General features: G+C 49.9%; 2 protein-coding genes and 1 long non-coding RNA gene across 11 annotated transcripts in view; 2 read left to right on the top strand and 1 right to left on the bottom strand.

Annotated features, from left to right (window-relative positions):
* The window catches only part of atm (ATM serine/threonine kinase), a 32,739-nt gene extending 20,037 nt beyond the window's left edge, over positions 1-12,702 (bottom strand). Inside the window, exons 1-35 of one of the 9 annotated variants that reach the window (XM_035528355.2) lie at positions 12,566-12,702; positions 11,988-12,465; positions 11,692-11,804; positions 11,467-11,612; positions 11,103-11,267; positions 10,727-10,892; positions 10,241-10,479; positions 9,910-10,079; positions 9,654-9,799; positions 9,152-9,526; positions 8,817-9,026; positions 8,398-8,499; positions 7,148-7,379; positions 6,798-6,923; positions 6,579-6,704; positions 6,404-6,493; positions 6,147-6,333; positions 5,854-6,047; positions 5,634-5,716; positions 5,019-5,183; positions 4,828-4,903; positions 4,569-4,699; positions 4,253-4,370; positions 4,000-4,170; positions 3,736-3,911; positions 3,330-3,570; positions 3,017-3,135; positions 2,796-2,922; positions 2,466-2,665; positions 1,803-1,977; positions 1,414-1,578; positions 1,128-1,260; positions 828-923; positions 555-726; positions 40-202 (exon numbers count right to left, since the gene is read on the bottom strand). In XM_035528355.2, coding sequence (XP_035384248.1) covers positions 40-202; positions 555-726; positions 828-923; positions 1,128-1,260; positions 1,414-1,578; positions 1,803-1,977; positions 2,466-2,665; positions 2,796-2,922; positions 3,017-3,135; positions 3,330-3,570; positions 3,736-3,911; positions 4,000-4,170; positions 4,253-4,370; positions 4,569-4,699; positions 4,828-4,903; positions 5,019-5,183; positions 5,634-5,716; positions 5,854-6,047; positions 6,147-6,333; positions 6,404-6,493; positions 6,579-6,704; positions 6,798-6,923; positions 7,148-7,379; positions 8,398-8,499; positions 8,817-9,026; positions 9,152-9,526; positions 9,654-9,799; positions 9,910-10,079; positions 10,241-10,479; positions 10,727-10,892; positions 11,103-11,267; positions 11,467-11,612; positions 11,692-11,804; positions 11,988-12,059 — 5,370 coding nt within the window. In that variant the 5' untranslated portion in view covers positions 12,060-12,465; positions 12,566-12,702. Of the gene's footprint in view, positions 1-39; positions 203-554; positions 727-827; positions 924-1,127; positions 1,261-1,413; positions 1,579-1,802; positions 1,978-2,465; positions 2,666-2,795; positions 2,923-3,016; positions 3,136-3,329; positions 3,571-3,735; positions 3,912-3,999; positions 4,171-4,252; positions 4,371-4,511; positions 4,700-4,827; positions 4,904-5,018; positions 5,184-5,633; positions 5,717-5,853; positions 6,048-6,146; positions 6,334-6,403; positions 6,494-6,578; positions 6,705-6,797; positions 6,924-7,147; positions 7,380-8,397; positions 8,500-8,816; positions 9,027-9,151; positions 9,527-9,653; positions 9,800-9,909; positions 10,100-10,240; positions 10,480-10,709; positions 10,893-11,102; positions 11,268-11,466; positions 11,613-11,691; positions 11,805-11,987; positions 12,466-12,565 lie in introns of those variants that run through there. The other 8 variants (XM_081723982.1, XM_081723983.1, XR_014126222.1 and 5 more) reach the window with 8 other exon arrangements.
* Positions 5,192-5,947, top strand: LOC145660006 (uncharacterized). The gene is made up of 3 exons (XR_014126223.1): positions 5,192-5,515; positions 5,610-5,713; positions 5,818-5,947. It is a non-coding gene; the product is annotated as an uncharacterized LOC145660006 (long non-coding RNA).
* Positions 12,628-17,110, top strand: nop53 (NOP53 ribosome biogenesis factor). Its single transcript, XM_027021691.3, has 12 exons — positions 12,628-12,833; positions 13,165-13,241; positions 13,327-13,414; positions 14,125-14,315; positions 14,897-14,952; positions 15,120-15,215; positions 15,352-15,453; positions 15,615-15,773; positions 15,893-16,068; positions 16,149-16,215; positions 16,295-16,371; positions 16,551-17,110. Exons 1-12 carry the CDS (start codon positions 12,628-12,630, stop codon positions 16,609-16,611), a joined length of 1,356 nt encoding a protein of 451 aa, XP_026877492.2. The 3' UTR covers positions 16,612-17,110.
* Positions 17,111-17,499: the final 389 nt, after the last annotated feature.

Here is a 17,499-nt window from a genome sequence, read left to right as displayed (position 1 = left end):
AGGTGTGAACACACACACTGCTTGTGTACACACTCTCACCATGGGTGAACACACACTAGCCTTTCTCTTGGTAGTGCGAAACGTGCTGAGATACAGTAGCATTGGGTCCTGACGAAGCTTGTGCTTCTCCCAGAACTCCAGGCCTGACTGAATGGCCAGAACGTCCTTCAGACACACAGCAGCCGCTTGGCGCACAGTGATACTGGAACGCACGCACACACAAACACACACACCCCTCAGGGAAACCGTACATGCGATTTAAGAGACTCAGATCATCTCCAGCAGGACATTTTGGGCTGAGAAAGCTACTGAGCTCACTAACGGAGACACTGTCCTGGTTAAAGAGGGGTGTTCACCAACCTAGTGAACTGCTGTCTGACTGAACCTTATCAGGAGCCCCTCACTGAATAAATAATTTCAAAGCCCTACAGTGGAACAGCCATTACAGAGACAGACCAGTATGTCTGGATTTGAAGAGTGACAGAGACTGGGAGTGTTTTGGATTGAGGTAAAAGGAACACCCCCATTACCCATTAAAGGAACACCCCTGTTACCTGTGGTGTGTCAGTGCATTGTTCATGCAGCTGAGGATGATGAAGACCCACTGACTAGGAGCGTCTGGATACAGAGCAGCTGCTTGGCTGTAGATCTGGTCTTTCCCATGATGCAGTGCGATAGTAGACAGATCCAATGGCCCGAGTTCTCCCAAACAGCTCCCAACGGCCTCTGTGACAAAGGCACACGTGTCTGAGCCCACGGAATAAACGGCACACGCACACACACGTGTCCGAGCCCCTGGATGCCCTGGTAGCAGAGGAGGTGCTCACCCTGGATGTCCCTCCCACCGGGGTGATTGGCTGCTAGTTTACATAGTTGCAGGAGGTTCACGACCATCCAGACCAGAACACTGCCGGACGGGTCGGCTGCACAAACATAGAAACCCTTCAGAACAGGTGTGTGTACACACACCTTCAGTAGAGCTCTACACACACACACCCCTTCAGCACTGGTCTATATACACACACACACACATACCTTCCGTTAGTAAAATGCTTTTCCTTTCTACATATTTCAAAATGTATTTACATACTTCTCAATGCCTATAACAGTGGGATTAACAGTCTGACCATGGCATTCTTTGAGCAGCTGCTTGGTCTGCTCTTTGTGAGCACACAGCTGACCCTTTAAATCCTTCAGACCCTCCAGTCGAGTGAGCGGTAATGAGTCACATGACTTTACCGACAGGAAATGCTCAATCTCCTATAAAGAGACGGGAAAACAGGACACAGTCAAAACAACCTCTGAAACAACTATGGCTTCTTACTAATAAAGCAAGTGTTTTTTGTTTTTAACATTATGTGTAGTTTTGATTTCACAGTCAGTCTCCCCCGTACCAACGCTGAATGAATGTACCTGCTTGAGCGTGAAGACTCTGGAACAGTACTTAAGAGCACGCTGAGCGGTACGGAGCTCACTGAAGGCGGGCTGGTCGGGGAACGGCTCCAGGAAGGGCACGGATCTCCGCAGGTATGGAGTGTCTGGGTTGTCTACGACCAGGAACTTGAGCAGCCTCAGGGCCTGTGAGAGAGGAGAGAGTACTTCTATCCTGCTCTCACACGAAGCCTGCTCCAGTTAGTCTAAAAGGAGTAACACGTTCTGTACCAATACAGAGGCAAAGAACAGGAACTTATTTTATTCAGAATATTTAAGTAAGTTACAATCTAATAACCGTTTGCATGGCAACCACATAATACATTACTCAACAATATGAATGCAGTATCTGAAACCACGGTGTTTCTCACCTGCTGAGATATGGCAGACTGCTCACTGACCTGAGCAGTAAGAGTACCAACAATGACCTGCAAGTGGCTCTCTAGAGCGTCATCACAGAAGCGCACTGCCGTCTGGCAGACGGTGGTCAGCAGGTCACAGCAAAGAGCAAGACTGCGTACGGAGACCTCGTCCTGCAGCAGCGACCTGGGATGATAACGGCCAGGTTCACCAAAACCTTCCAGACTTTTCTACGCAAATCCCACAGACTGAGCTCAGTTTTACAGACCACAGACCTCAGCAAGCTGGTCTGGCATCACTTTAAATCTATGATGGGGTCAAAGGTGACTCTAGCAGCTCAGAAAAATAAGACAAACATTACCTACAGAATAATCACTTTTATTCAATATGGTTAATTCTTCTAACACTCAGGAACACAAGGTTTTTAATCTATCTATCTACCTCTTACAGGACTGGAAACAATAAGCTATGTGTTCTGTGTCTGTACCTCAACCACGCCTGCCTGTACCTCAACCATGCCCACCTGCCCGCCTGTACAACAGCGTATGTAGAACAATTTTCCATGTTGGTATATATTTACTGCTTTTGTTACTTAGAAAATAAACAAATATTTCAAAAGTTCCTGAGGTCCAAAACAAGTCATGTATTCTTGTGTTGTTTGCCAGTGTGTGTACCTGCTGTTGATGTGATGTATGAGGGTGTAGATAACGTCACGGAGAACAAAGGCCCAGGCACCGCCCAGTCCATCTTTAACCTCTGGGAGGAGGAGCTTCACAAACAGCTGGTACATCATGAGGATGCGATGTCTCTCGTACGCGTTGGTGGTGTCTCCCTCCCGCTGACTCAGGCAGAACAGGATCTTCTGTATGGACATCTAGAGTGGACGATCACATATGAGGGGCAGCACAGCTACACGCACCTGAGGGGCAGTAGAGCTACACACGCGAGCACAGTGCTCTGCAGTGCTTTGCTGGTGCTGGAGCAGTGAGGTCCTGCAGTCTTACTGGAGTCTTGGAGAGGATGGAGACCAGAGACCTCTGGCTGGTGCTGTGACACCTGCTGAGGTAGACCAGGGTGGCCTTGATCACATGTGACGTGAAGAAGGGGGGGTTAGGGGCCGGGTCCAGCTCCCTACCAGCACAAAAACGACAGCACACTGCTGAGCACAGCGGGGTCAGACTTGATCGCACGACCAGGTCAAACTCCCAGAGTGTGATGGGATTACCCAGTAAAGCTGGGCAGGTCTGCTGCCTCAGCATGGCCAGAAGCCCCGCCTTCATACAGGGTCATCAGCAGCTCCACCACGATGTCTGCCAGGTTGCCACAGATCAGACTGTCGATTTGCTGGAAAACCAAAAGAGGTTTTAGCAGGTCTGATCCAAGTGTCACTGCAGGTTTCTCTCCTGGAACAGAACTAGTAAAACCATAAAACCGCCCTTTGTCTCAGCTCAATTCTTGGCTGCTGATGGTTAGAAAGGAATTTAATTTTAAAAAATTGTTTTCCTGGGTGTAAATGTGAGGGACACGTGAGTGTGGACCTGTTTGCCCAGACAGGTGTCTTCCTTTAGCAGGTCGTACACGTGATGGGCCTGCTCCCTGCGGTCTGCAGCATGGTCGTCCTGAGGTAGGGCAAAGTGTGGCAGTATGTGCACCATGATCCTCGGGAAGCAGTCTGCCAGCAGCCGTCTCCAGTCCCGGCCCAGGTGTGTGCCGATGGACTTCACCTCCTCAAAGTCGTTGAGGAAGACCAAGTGTGGGATCAGCACACGATACGAAGACCTGATCCAGAGAAGAAAACCGTGACGAGGCTCTGAAGCAAGCACAAGGCCCCTGGCTATGTTTAATAAACTAACCACAAGCTACAGCATTTCAAGCAACAGCGTCAGGAAGCGGAGAAGGTTTTTAACCGAGCGCGGACGCCGTCGCCCTGTGCAAGTTCTGCACCTGTAGAAGTCCTCCAGACCGCTGCAGCCCAGCAGGGAGTGAGGGAAGGCCTGGAGTGTGTAGCCGGGGTCCGTCTGCTTCTGGGCCAGCCACTCTGCCACTAGGTAGTACAGGTGAGAGTGTACGAACAGCTGAGGGGTCCTGTAGCCCAATGCACAGGACACGGCGGCCAGGACCTGCAGAGACAGAGTCAGGCTTCTTGTGCTGAGAACCCCCGAGGTAACCCCGCCACGTCTCCTCCCTGGCGTGAACGGTCCTACGCACCTTCTTCAAGAGGGGCTCCTCGATGGCATTCTCTTTGTGGGACTGGATGAGGGCAAACAGGGCCTGCTTCTCACACACGGGGCTGCAGCACATCACCACGGACAAGCTCTTCAGCAGCGTGGCACGCCGGTTAGACGTCTCGTCAGGCAGGTCCTCTGGGGCCATGCCCCTCTGCATGCCGCAGGGTTGACAGGTCAAGACTTTCACACTCGCCCTTCTTCGGACAGCAGAGCCTGAGGAGAACCTGTCTCACCTGGGTGGACATCCCCTCCTGAGCTTTCAGGTAGATGTTCTCAAACGCCATCTGCTGGTGTTTTAACGGGAGAAGCTGCTTCTTTTCTCCACCCTTAACAGGCTTTTCCAAGAACAATCTGCAGAATTGAAACACACACAGTTTTACAGCTTCTGAAGAGAACACACACCACTTTATTCTCCATTACCCATCATTCCTCTCTCCTGTTCCGTGCAGCTGTGCGAGTGGAGAACATTAATCGTTCTCTGACTTCTCCACAGGGAAGTCTAGCTCCCTCTCTCTGATTCGTTCCCAGCATGACCCAGTAAAACACCACCTTTCCACAGTCCTGACTGCCAGCATGCGGACGTAGTGGTGAGGATCGGCCAGAAGTGAGGGCAGCACCACACAGACAGGAAGCTCCTCCTCCATCAGCGACAGGACTGCCCACTTACAGCAAGGGTCTGCCTATAAACACACACGTGCGCGCACACCCATACACACACATGGAAGCAAACTGGTAAAACAAGGACAATCATTTGAACTGCTGCTGTACTCTGTCTGGAATGAGGGCTTTCTCTCAATGTGCCCCTCACCTCCAGTAAAGCACGTAAGCAGTGCCCCAGGGCAGATCTTACCGCCGAGGAACATCGGCCACTTTTACCCAAGATGCTGTGGAAACAAAACAGCACAGATCACTAAGAAAGCACCCAGAATGGTTGATCACCTGCGGAACTCAATGTTACTTGTTACTTAAAAACACTCAGTACTGCTGAGTGTCACATACCAGAAACCTGAGACCACTTTGAGAAGCATGCCCTTCACATTGTCCATCTCCTCGCTCCCCTCAGGGGGGCGCTGTTGTCGGCCCAGGGAGTGTATACAGGGTAGGAGGGCCATCAAGATGGAGGCACACACCTCCTGGTCCTGGCGATACAGAGAACACGCGTCCCTGTGGAAGACAGGCAAGACTTTATCCATCAGCCCATGGCCTGCTGTACCGTAACCCTAAACCTGTTTATAGGCTCTGAAATTAACATGGCAACACTGGGTTTGTTGTTCTTTAACATATGGGAGTAGAGAACAGAAACTCTGACCCTAGTTCAACAGAAACACTACACTTAATTTTTTTAAAATTCCTTAAAGGAGCCTCAAAAAAATACTTCTATGCAAAAACTGATTCAAATAACATTTTGTAACCATGAATTATTTATATGTAACCTCCACCTGAAACCTTACAACTCAGCAAAACAGAAGCTCAAGCAGCCAATCAAAGTGAGGATGGTAAGAGTCACCTTATATGACCTCACATGACCTTAACACACATTGTGAATTTGGCAGTGCACAAATATTCCTGAATGTGTGAGTATCTGCTCAGATGTGGAGTCTGTGCTGCGCTTACGCCAGAGGCCTGAGGAGGACACAGTACTCTTCTGCCGTGAGACACGCCTCCTCTGCAGGAAGCTCCTTCAGCAGGATGAGGTACTGCACACGAGCAGAGATCAGACAAAATCACACTTCTCTAAAAGAAGCACCACAGTGGTACAAACATACAGCTTTGTTCTGCTCTCTGATTTCTCAAACAGCATCACACGGTATGAGACACACACACCCACACACACCATGTGGAGGTGCAGGGGCTTGGTGCCATCCAGCAGGTCCAGCAGCTTCAGGACGCGGCGGCGCACATCCAACACTCTGAAGGCGAGACCTCGGTCCTGATCCACACACACACACAGGGACAGGAAACGCAGCACGGACAGGAAGGCCAGGTCCTGCTCGTCCAGATGGTCCTCAGACAGAGGACTCTGAGCTCCTACACACACACACACACACACACGACAGCATGCTCCCACCAGCTCAGACCAGCCTCGGGAGAGGAGCGACTTTCCTGTTTGTTTCTATGTTTGTTTACTCAGGGCATGCTGGGAATCTTCCGCGTTAGACTTCTGTGTTCCGCTGGAGCTGGGATGGGCTCCGTCTCCATCATCAAACAGATCAACCTCCTCCGGTTGGTTGTCCACGTGGGTCCTGGTGAGCTGTGTGTCCTCCTCAGGCTGGTCCTCACCCACCTCGCCATCCCCCTTACCAGAGCTGCTCAGCTGGGAGGACAGTAGTCAGTACCGCAGTGATACACGTCCACTAATCTCATACAACAGCAGTTAGACTCACCATGACTTTACACATATCTGACAGCTCATTTAGCAGCCTAGCAGGAAATGCTTTCATGAGCAAACCTCGAGACACGGTAGACACGCTGTCCTGCAAGAGACAAAGGCACCACATCAGCAGGACTAATACGTCAACGTGCAAGCAGAAGAGCTGGGTTGGTAATAAAGGAACGGACCTTCTCCTCCAGGCTGACGTGCTGTGAACAGTGCAGCATCACAGATTTGAGCAGGGAGAGGACGTGGGTCTCTAACAGCCTGGTCCTGCACGAGGACACGTAGTCACTGAAGTCCTGCGCCAAAGCCTGCCAGCAACACAGCGAGCGTTCAGCTCCACAACGCTCTGACAGGAGACCATCCAGTAGTCAGGTGACATCACAGCCTGTGTGGCGTCTTACCTTCGCTTTCTGAAAGAGAGGATTCTGGCAGGCGTCTTCCTCCGTGAGGAGTCTGACGGTGACGAAGGCTCCCAGGACCCCGGTTAGCAGTGTCAAGCCGCGTAGCATGTGTGTAGGGCTGACGCTCTGTGTGAACCAGAACAGATCAGAACCACCACAAATCAGACCCAGCGCCCCACTGTGGGAGTCACCTCCACACCGGCACACACCAGCTCAGACTATGTCCCACATACAGGCTGGACTGCACAGACACTCAACCCAGCCTGCACACACCGAGTGACTATTCTAATTACTGCACATTCACTTCTGCTGAATTCTTCCTCAGAGAAATAACATTCCCCTCCACTCACGCCAGGAGGGGAGTTGAGGAGGTGGCTGGCCACATCCTGGAGACCCTGTTCCAGGCGCCTCCTCAGGGGGCCGATGACCGTGAGCTGGGGCTTCTCCCAGCATGCGTCGCTCCTGTCTTCCGCAGCAGATGATCCGGAGACCGTGTCATCGAAGCTGAACTGCAGATACAAGGCCTGGACTTCTGTCAGGACACCGCTGGGGTCCAGGACAGGCTGATCAGCGCAGTGGAAGCTGAAGGAAGAAGCAGACACATCTAGTCAGTGTTCAGCACAGGAAGTCCGGTCTTGGTTAGCTAACTGTCAAGCCGTACCTCATCACATAATGTGCGCAAGATCATCTTATAGCATCTTAAACTTAAACACTCAAACATTTAATTGTGTTCCCATAAGGTCCAGTAGTACACCTGCACTATCGAGAGCATCCTCACGGGGAACATCACAGTCTGGTTTGGGAATAGCACCAAGCAGGACAGACAAGCACTCCAAAGGGTAGTGCATTCAGCAGAGCGCATCACTCACACGGAACTTCCTGACCTGCAAACCATCTACTACAAGCGGTGCCAGACCAAGGCCAGGAGGATTGTGAAGGACCCCACCCATCCCAACAATAGACTCTTCTCTCTGACAGAGAGGCTGAAGAGGAGCTTCTTCCCACAGGCCATTCGGGCCCTGAATCAGGGAACCTGATAAACTGTGGGGACCACCACCACCACCATGTAACATAACTCTGTGTGTGTGTGTGTGTATATAAAATATATATATATATATATATATATATATATATATATATATATATATATATATATATATATATTCAATTACCTTGTAACACAACAACTGTAGATATGTTATTATACGAAATGGATCTGTACATTCTGTAGATTGTGTACATATAAACAACCATATACATTGTGTATATAATCATAATATACATATATTGTACATACATTGTTAATATATTTTGTACATACATAGAATATATATATTTCTCTTTGCATCTATATATGTGAAATATATAGAATATCTATATTTCTCTATGCACCCCTGTTTTCTTTTCCTCAGTTTGGACAGAGCACTCTCCACCATTTCACTGCGAGTTATACTGTGTATGACTATGTATGTGACGAATAAACCAAACTTGAACTTGAACTAGTTAATGAAAGCAAATTAACATATTTGTGAGTTGAATCACACTGAACACCAAAGTCTATATGAAGAACCTGACGTTGTTGTAGTGAACACACACTCACGGCTGCAGCTGGACCGAGCCTTTCAGGTACAGCAATCCACTCACAGAGTCCTTCAGCATCAACGCCACGAGAATTCTCGGAACGAGATTCAGAGGAAAATCACTTAAAAGAAGAAGAAGAAAAAAAAAAAAGAGGGTTATAAGAGTGTCATTAATGCAGCTTCAAAACAAGCCCTGACACTCGTGTTCACACAGGAGAACATGGGTCCAGACGCAGCAGGTCTGGGGCGGGCGGGGCATTTCTGAGATGACCACATCAGCACGAGCATCAACATTGAGGCTAATGACTAGCATACACAACCTTGCGATATTCAGAATTCTGACAATAACAAAATACAAAATGTCCAGATAAAACAACTCAAATGAATAAGACAAACAAACAATAATAAAGCAGACAGGGTGTGGGTGAAGTGAGCAGACCTGGAGATGACGGGGTGATGTCTGGTGCTGTCATCCATGTCATCACTCTGTTCCTTGGTTAGGAACCAGTCAATGATGCCCTCCCTCAGGCCGGCGGGCCCGTCAGCCTCCCCCAGCACAGAGGGCGAGGAGGAGCACGGCTCCCTGCTGTAGACGGCTTGGGGGAGGGAGCTCCTGCACATGGCCTGGGCCAGGCAGAGGGCAGAAGCACTATGGCAAGCAAGAGAGGACACCAGTGAACTCGGGCACATCCAACACACAACAACAGTGTACCTGCCTGGATGACCTCCAAAACCTCCACATGCACACGGTTTGTAATTTACCAAAGAACTCACATGGATGGTTTACAGACAGCACCAGAGAAGAGCTTCCAGAACTCTCTATCCATGGGGACCAGGGAGCCCTGCACCATGGTGGCGAGCAGCTCCAGGCACAGAGCCTCGGTCTGGGCTGAGCTGACACCCCGCAGAGCCAGCACCCACACCCGTCCCCACAGCCGGCCCAGCTCCACCAACCCAGCCTGGGACTTTCCTGAGCAAGCAACCTGACATAGCGCCACCTGTCTCAGGCAGCGCAATACATAGGGGCCCCTCTCGCCATGGCAACGCTGTTCACCCAGGAGCTGGTACAGTAGCGAGAGCAGAGGGGGTAGCTCGTGGGCAGCAAGCATGTCAGGGTACTTGGAGATCAGGGCAGCTGTGACCTGTAGCCTGCAGACACACAACACGCCTGTGATGGACAGATCTCAGAGCAGGGGCTCCAGAATACAGCTAAACCTGAAGACTGAAGACACAGTCATTCCAGAGCCATGTGCTGTTCTACGTGGAATCACATTACCATGGGATCATGTCAAAGTCACTGAGTTGGGGCTGTAGGCGGTCCCTGAGCACGTCCCAGCCGAGCTCCACCCTCCGTCTCTTGCGACCTTGCGGGCTGCCTGAATGTGTATCTTGAACCTCCACCCGTAGGTCCTGACAGAACAGCTGGACATGTCCACGTGTACACGCACGCAGAGGAAAAAGGCACTGCTTAATCCCCATGGAAACCAGAGATGACGGGGACTAAAGCTGAATGGAGTGAGAGTGGCACTCACCTGGTGGCAGACGTCTGCCGTCAGCATGATGAGGTTCTCTCTGGCAGCGATGTGGCGCGAACCAGTGGCGTATTTACCTCGGCTGCTGATGTGGGAGATCTCAGCCACCAGCTCATCGTACAGGCTGTAGAGGTGACTGTGCCATTTCCCCCAGTCTTCTGCCAGGGCCCCTGCACCAACAGCCACACTGCTGAACACACCACTGAACACTCACTGCTGAACACACGTCACCCAAACCCATCCCAGTAACATTCAGTAGTCTCATCACGACCTGTCTCTGGTGTGTCTGGTGTCCTGGCTAACAGGTCTAAATGTTCAGTAGTTTCATCACCTGTCTCTGGTGTCCTGGCTCCTTTCGGATGATGCACACAGACCTGCAGGTTGAAGAACTCCACCATCTCCTGTTTGAGGGTGGAGTTGGGCCTCATCTGACTCCACACATATAGGATGGAGGGGAGCAGTTCTTCCCCCAGTCGACACACTCGTCTACGGGAGTTGGTGGCCACAGAGCGCAGGAACACGTTCAGGGCGGAGATGAGGTGCTGCACCACAGCCAGCTGCTTCTCCACCCTACGGCAAAGCCACACAGTCCTGGTCAAGCGATGGGTCTTACACATCCAACCTCCACCTGGGGCTTCGCCCTTCAGAGTTCTGCGCCAATCCTAAAGTGACACACTTTCAAAACTATTTTTTAATCAAGAGCTTTTGAAGAGTTGAGAAAGGTGTTCAATTAGGACAAAAAGATGGTGGTTTTCTAGTAGTGGTGTTGGTGATGCCCCAGAACAGTGCTGTATACTTACACACATGCTGCTTTTACCTGGTGTTACTTAGAGCTCTGCAGAAAAAAGTGAAGAGTGTGTGAGACAGGCCGTCAGTCTGGCGACAACATCCCTGAACCACGGCGTGAATAATCCGGCTGAGAAGGACACGGTTGATAGACCTAGAGGCCTTGTTAAAGAGGCCACAGTACACATCCAACAGACCTAGACAAACAGCATAATCAGGACACAAAGCTCACGAGAGAGGCTGTGGTAAACATGCGCTAAAGGAAGTTCATTCGCTTGGAAAAATAACCTGTAGTTGCATAAATTTGTAAATCAATACAATGTTTTAGAAATCTAATCCCTTAGGCAACATTTCACTCTAGCAGCACCTTTTCAATACACATCTTGCAGGCATAGAAGAGTACTCACTCTCCCACTGCTGACTGGTGATCTCACTCCAGTACTTGTGGACAGAGAGGACATCTTTCAGCAGGGTGCTACTACAGTCCTCGCCGTAGGCAGCGCAGGTGAAGGAGCTTCTCAGGACATCCTCCACGTGGGACAGAAGATCAGCACACTTCAGCTTCGGGCCACCTGCATCACAGCACACCGCAGACATGCTCTCAAAAGCCCTCTCAATGTACACATCATGGACTTTATATTTGTTCATTTGTTGTTTTGGGGGTTTTTGTGTTTTTTTTTGGGGGGGGGGGGGTAAAGCAACGGTCTGAACAGACATGTGTCTGTGAGGATTCTCCTCCAACCTCTGAGTGAGCATCTGAACATGTCTCACGTTTATTGGCACATCTGATGAAGTATTTGACCAGGCTGCTGAGATCCTGCGCTTTCTTCTGCCGGCTGGTGTGCGTGGATGCCGACACGTTGGCTCTACCTGCCTGCAGGAGTTCGGTCTCCTTCTGAAGGTACTTCCTCAAGAACCTGCAGTGAGACCATTACCGATACAGCAACAGATCTTCAATATTATCAATAACACCTGTCCAGTGGCATTACTACTGACCTGAACACGGCATCCCACGTGAGCTGGCGGGGAGCCCTGCACGAGGAGGCGCGGTCAAGCTCCCTCGCGGTCTCAGGGTCTCTAATTAGCCTCTTGAGGCGCTCGACCTCCTTCTGAGATACAGCAGCAAACAATCGCTTATTCTTCTCGAACGTTTTGAGGCATTGTTGCAAAGTGCTATTTTTATAACAACACTCTGTTTTAAATGATAAAGTTATATTGTGGCTTCAAAACTGAACTACCACATATCAGTTATCATACTATTTAGTACAAACGCAGGAGCCAAAACTGCACACCTTCCTTTCTGTTGCCCGCTCGTGCTCAATCCCGCGGCAGCAGATTAGCAGCTCATTCAGCGCGAGACTCATGTTCCCTCAGGGGCTTCGGTCCATTCGGCCAAATGAATTTAAATTAGTGAGAATGTGAGTTTTTAGCAGCTTGCCGCATGACTAAGAAGCCGCTCGGTCTGAAACGCTGTAAAGTTTGTACTCACGAAAATGCCCAGTTAGCTCCTTAGCTAATTAGCGACCCATAACGTTATTAAACCACCGGAATAAACCGCTCAGCGGAGCTGCCGAGGAGGCCGCGCATCTAAAGAAACGCCAACACACTCCCCGAAGGAGGTTTTGATTGTTGTGTAACGTTACACACTTTATTCATTTTCCGTTTCTGTCACCAACTTGAAGACCTCACTCCCGCACGCGCCTCGTCGTCTTCTTCGTGACGTCAGAGTGTCGCCACCTAGCGGCCGGCTCGTGCCCTTTCGGTTCACCCCTATCAGACACCATCAAAACATGCAGCACCGTTCGCTAAAGTCCTGCTGTATATATTACGAGCATTATTTTAATACCAACAAATAAAATTCAACAAATACCATTCGCTATATCGCCTGTCCTACACGCGCATAGGCTCCACCTCCAGCAGTCCGCGAGAAACATGGCTGCCGCGAGGAGACACAAACGCGTGGCAGCCTCGCAGCCGGGGTTTCTGCGTTTAAAACCAGATCTCGACCACAGTGCCTCACGGATTGGACACAAAAAACGCGTAAACAAAAATAAGAAAAAGAACTGGAACAAGTATAGTGATATTCAAGACGTCGAGGAGTTTTTAGAAGACGTGAGACTCCAGGAAAGAGCCACAGGGTGAGTAGCTCACGCTAGCGCTAGCTAGGAGCGCTAAGATAATGCCGTCTCTCTCTCTCTCTCTCTCTCTCTCTCTCTCTCTCTCTCTCTCAGACAGGACACGAGTATGTTTATTGTTCTTAAATAGTGCTAAAGGGCGATAATGTTGCGAATAATGCTGCTTTTTTGGACTATGATAGTCAAATGTTAACTTGTATAAATCGTGGCATGTGCGTTAAAGGTTTGTCACGTGGTTTTAAGACGCCTGTGTGAGTTTTAGTCTGGTCAGTAATCATTAACACAAACCAAACTGAATTGTAGTCTGTTATTGTCTGCCCTTCTCCCAATCCAGAGGTCTTCTGTCTGACAAGTCTGATGACGGCCTCTTCTTTGTGGACGTTGGTGAGCAGAAGGTTCGTCCAGACCCAGGTGAGTTAAACATCTGAACTCCCCTGAGGCGCCCCGTTTCATTTTATGATGTTTTAATTTAATCTCGACGGGCCGCTGTCTCTAGGTGCCGTTGAGAAGAAAGGTAAAGGGTTGAAGCCGCTACGGATAGATTTGATCCTCCAGCCAGACTCCCAAGTCCCACCACCTAAGGAGTGAGTCATGCTGCTAAGATCTCTGTATTTATTTATGTTTTTATTTTTTGTTTGTGTGTGCTTTTCTTTGTTTACTGTCAGTTGCTTCATCTTTAACAATGCCCCATGACGATCTCATCCTTGCGCTCCCAGCATTCCTTTGGGAATGTGAAGACAACTAATAGGGACCTGAGGGGCTGTTACGTGAACAGCCTTTCAGGATCTGAGGGCTTTTCCAATTGCTATTTTCTGTTTCCTTGTGCGTTTGCTACCTCAAATGTGTGTACGTACGCCTCAGATGTGTGTGTTAATGTGGCATCGCCTCAACCACTGGGCATAACTCGTCTTGGAGGGCTAGAGTTTGGTGGTTCCCTCCTCTAACACACCTACTAAACCTGGTAATGAACTGAGATGTTGAATTAGGTCTGTTTGTGCACTGGCTCAGTCTGTGTCTGATGGTCATGAAAGTTGTAGTGTGATTATCCAGCTCTTAGATATTTAATCCTGTGTATATGTGGTTTATGATGTTGAAGTAAGTTTGTTAGGAGAAGCTACCAGATATGAACCACATGTGTTGTACAGATTATCCTCTAATCTCCTGCTCTGTGTGTGGTACAGATTATCCTCTAATCTCCTGATCTGTGTATGGTACAGATTATCCTCTAATCTCCTGATTCATGTATGGTACAGATTATCCTCTAATCTCCTGCTCTGCTCGCCTGCCTGTCCAGTATCTTGGCCTACCAGCAGCCCAATGCCAGGAAGCTGCGCCTTATGGCCCAGAAGGCAGAGAAGCTGGCTGCCATGGGCGTGTTGCCACGGCGAGAGAGGCTTCTCCAGCGCCGCAGGATTCCTGGCAGCGAGAAGCCCGTCGCCAACAACGACCCTGCCAGGGCATTCTATGACCTGTGGCGTCCTGACCGTGAGTAGGACAGCACTCTGTACGTCCTCCACAAATGCGCACAGGAAAATACAGGAAATAAGAACCTTTTTGTGGTCAGGTCCCAGTTTTGAAGAGGAAACGTGTTTATGGGCCCTGTAAACTACCATGGCTAATGGATATGAAGACTTAACCAAAAACTACTAGAAACTTCCAGAGTAGTTTTTTTGGTCACATGTTCTGAGTGTGTCAGGCAGGTGATTGATTCGTAGTACTCAGTCCAATTTACATACACAGCTTTAAGATCATAAAGCTCATAGGATATGTTTCCTGTTAAACATCTGGGTGTCATGTCCAGTGGTCTCATTCCCACACGTCCCTGGATTTGGGCTTCTCTACGTAAGCGTGCATGTATGGACCTGCACATGGGGGAAGTGTTGAACCGTTGGGGGCTGGTCTGAGTCTCCACTAGCATTTTAACTCAGGCAGTGCTATGAACCGCACTGGTGTTATTTAGAGTGTTGAACTCTGGTTTTTGTTGTGTTTATGATTGTTGTGTATCAGCTAATCTCTCAGTCCTCCAGACATCTGAATGGTGACTGAAGTTCCTCTGTGTGTTACAGGACCGGACACAGCAGACCCATACTACCTCGAACAGACCAAGAGGAGGCTGGTTAAGGTGAGCGTGGGTAGCAGAGGTGCCTCTCCCGTGGGGACTGGGGGTCAAGCCTCAAATACAAGCCTTGTGTGTTGGTCTGGTGAATGTGGGATGGGCTCTGTGGTCTGGTCTATCGCATCACGCAGAAGGGTGTGACGTCTTTTCTGACCCCCCCCCCCCGCTGGCAGAGACCAGAGAAGCTGAACGTAAAGCCATCCCTGCTCCCCGCGGTTGAAGTCGCAGCTCCCGGAGCCTCGTACAACCCAGACTTCACTTCTCACCAGGTAAACACTCCTGTCCCCTCTGCTGTGAAAGTAAAACAATACACACGTGTGTGCACGAGCCCTCATCTTTGTGTGTGTGTGTGTGTGTGTGTGTGTGTGTGTGTGTGTGTGTGTGTGTGTTGCATGCATTCCCCAGGCTTTGCTGCTGGAGGCCCATGAGACTGAGGTTGCGAAGTTGAAGGCTGAAGAGAAACTCGCCCGCCAGCTGGCCGTGAGGAAGGAGGACCTCGCTACTGAGGTACAGCCTGCCCTGTGAGGTCGTTAACCCTGGGCTTGTTCATGAGGATCTGCTGTCCTGGCACTTTTGCTGATCTTCAAACCATCTTCCGCCATGTGTGTGTGGCTTGCTGGATCTGCACAGACACCTGTGTATGCTGAACATGTTGTATGTTTGTGCAGGAGAGTGTGTTCAGAGAGCAAGTGGAAGGCCTGATTGAGGAAGAGGAGGAGAAGCTAGAAGCAGAGGAAGATGATGAAGGCACCGCCGTCGGGCCAACCGCCCAGACGGAGAAAAAAACAGAGAAGCAGAGGAAGAGGGAGAAAGCAGACAGAGTGAAGGTAAAGGGGTCACACGCCTTCTCCACCTGCCTGACCAGAGGGGTGGTGCTATGGGAGCCTGGGAGGCGGGGCTATGCCACCTGCTTGACCTCACCTTGCTGTTTGCTTTTCTGGGACAGGAGCTGCAGAAGAAAGCAGAGCGGAAGGCGATTGACAGCCGGCAGCAGCTGTTCCAGCTGCGCACGATTAGTGCAGAGCTGCGGAGGCGGGAACAGCAGACCAGCGTGAGGCGGACTCGACGCAAAGACCAGCAAGAGCGGGAGAAAGTACAGCCTCGCCGGCTAGGAAAGCTGAGGTCCGCCTCGCCCCGCCCCCCTCGCCTGCACCAAGTGTCCCCACGGCTGCTTATGAGAGCTGTGTTCATGTTCTCTCCAGGTTCCAGGCCCCTGATCTGGACGTGCAGCTGAGCGATGAACTCTCGGGCTCCCTCCGCACCCTCAAGGTCTGCCTGAGTGTACACACACAGACACACAGACACAGACACACACACCTGTACTGAACTGTGGTTCTTTGTTCTGCAGCCAGAGGGCAGTATCCTCAAAGATCGCTTTAAGAGCTTACAGAAGAGGAATCTGATTGAGCCCAGAGAGAGAGCCAAGTAAGAATCTCCATGTCTTATCCCAGTACACACACATTCATCTCCACAGGCTCTCTGGGACTTCTAGAGGGCAATTTATATGTTCTTGTTGAGTCCTTGACACAGTTGAGATTATTCTAATCTGGCACACAAGGCCGAGACTAAATCTCAAAATGTTTGTTCTCTTTTTATTCTTACAGGTTTAAGAGGAAGTTCAAGGTGAAATATGTGGAGAAGAGAGAGTTCAGAGAGATCCAGTGACTTCACCTCTATTACACGGGCACGGGATCAGAGGTCAACACCAGTGCTGCTGCCTGGTCTAAGATATAATCCCCTAGTCTCCAGGACTTCTCACTGAATTTGTGTTCCTTCAGTGAAACCTTGTGGGTTATGTAATCCGGCTAAAAAGCCTGGACTACGTTTTCAGATCCGTCAAAGTCCTGGGTTGAAGAGCTAAATGCTAACGCACCTCGTGTAAAGACTAGGTTTTTGGTGGGTTTCAGTAGGAGCTGCAGGAATACTGCGGCTCTCCCACAGGATCAAGATGGCTACCACAATACAGACGGCAACGAAACCTTAACTGTATGTGCTGAATGTTTGGGTTTGGCATTTTGTGGTGATGATTCTGTGAATGGAACATATTTGAATAAAAAGTCATGTGTTTTGTATGAACAGAAGGAGTGGGGGGGGATTGCACTGGCACATGTTGGACACCAAAAAAATCAACAATCTCTAAAAATAATAACCCGCAGAGTCCAAACCTGTTCTTTAGATGGCAGTGAACCTCTGAATACAACATCATCACGCACACACACCCTCCCATCCCCCCTCTGCTTCGTTGCATCTGCTGATCAATATTCAGTCCTGTCCTCACCTGAGGCTGCGTGCAAGGCAGGTCCTGCTCTGTCTCACGTGCTCTTCACTGCTCATAAATCACTCAACGGAGGGACACAGCCCAGTTTCTCACCGTGGCATTTTCCCTTTTCAATAAACATGCATTTTTCAATTATCACCAGAAGAGGCTAAATCTGCGTTCCACACCAGGTAGGAATGCCTGAAAGTAGCAGTAATCTGGAGTTGCGTGGAGCTCGGGAGTTTCCAATTAGGATTACCCCATCTTGGGCCAGCACCACCCAGCAGGAGGGCTAT

This window comes from Electrophorus electricus, chromosome 11 (assembly GCF_041902795.1).
Source record: "Electrophorus electricus isolate QZ-2024a chromosome 11, ASM4190279v1, whole genome shotgun sequence".
NCBI lineage: Eukaryota > Metazoa > Chordata > Actinopteri > Gymnotiformes > Gymnotidae > Electrophorus > Electrophorus electricus.
Note: the sequence above shows the minus strand (reverse complement) of the source record. Positions and strands in the feature narration are given on the sequence as shown.

What these genes read in the sequence shown, in the direction of transcription:
- nop53 (XM_027021691.3), top strand. Translation starts at nt 12,628, where the DNA reads ATGGCTGCCGCGAGGAGACACAAACGCGTGGCAGCCTCGCAGCCGGGG. An exon ending in CTCCAGGAAAGAGCCACAGG is followed by an intron (nt 12,834 to 13,164) that starts GTGAGTAGCTCA and finishes CTCCCAATCCAG; the next exon opens with AGGTCTTCTGTCTGACAAGT. An exon ending in CGCCGGCTAGGAAAGCTGAG is followed by an intron (nt 16,069 to 16,148) that starts GTCCGCCTCGCC and finishes TGTTCTCTCCAG; the next exon opens with GTTCCAGGCCCCTGATCTGG.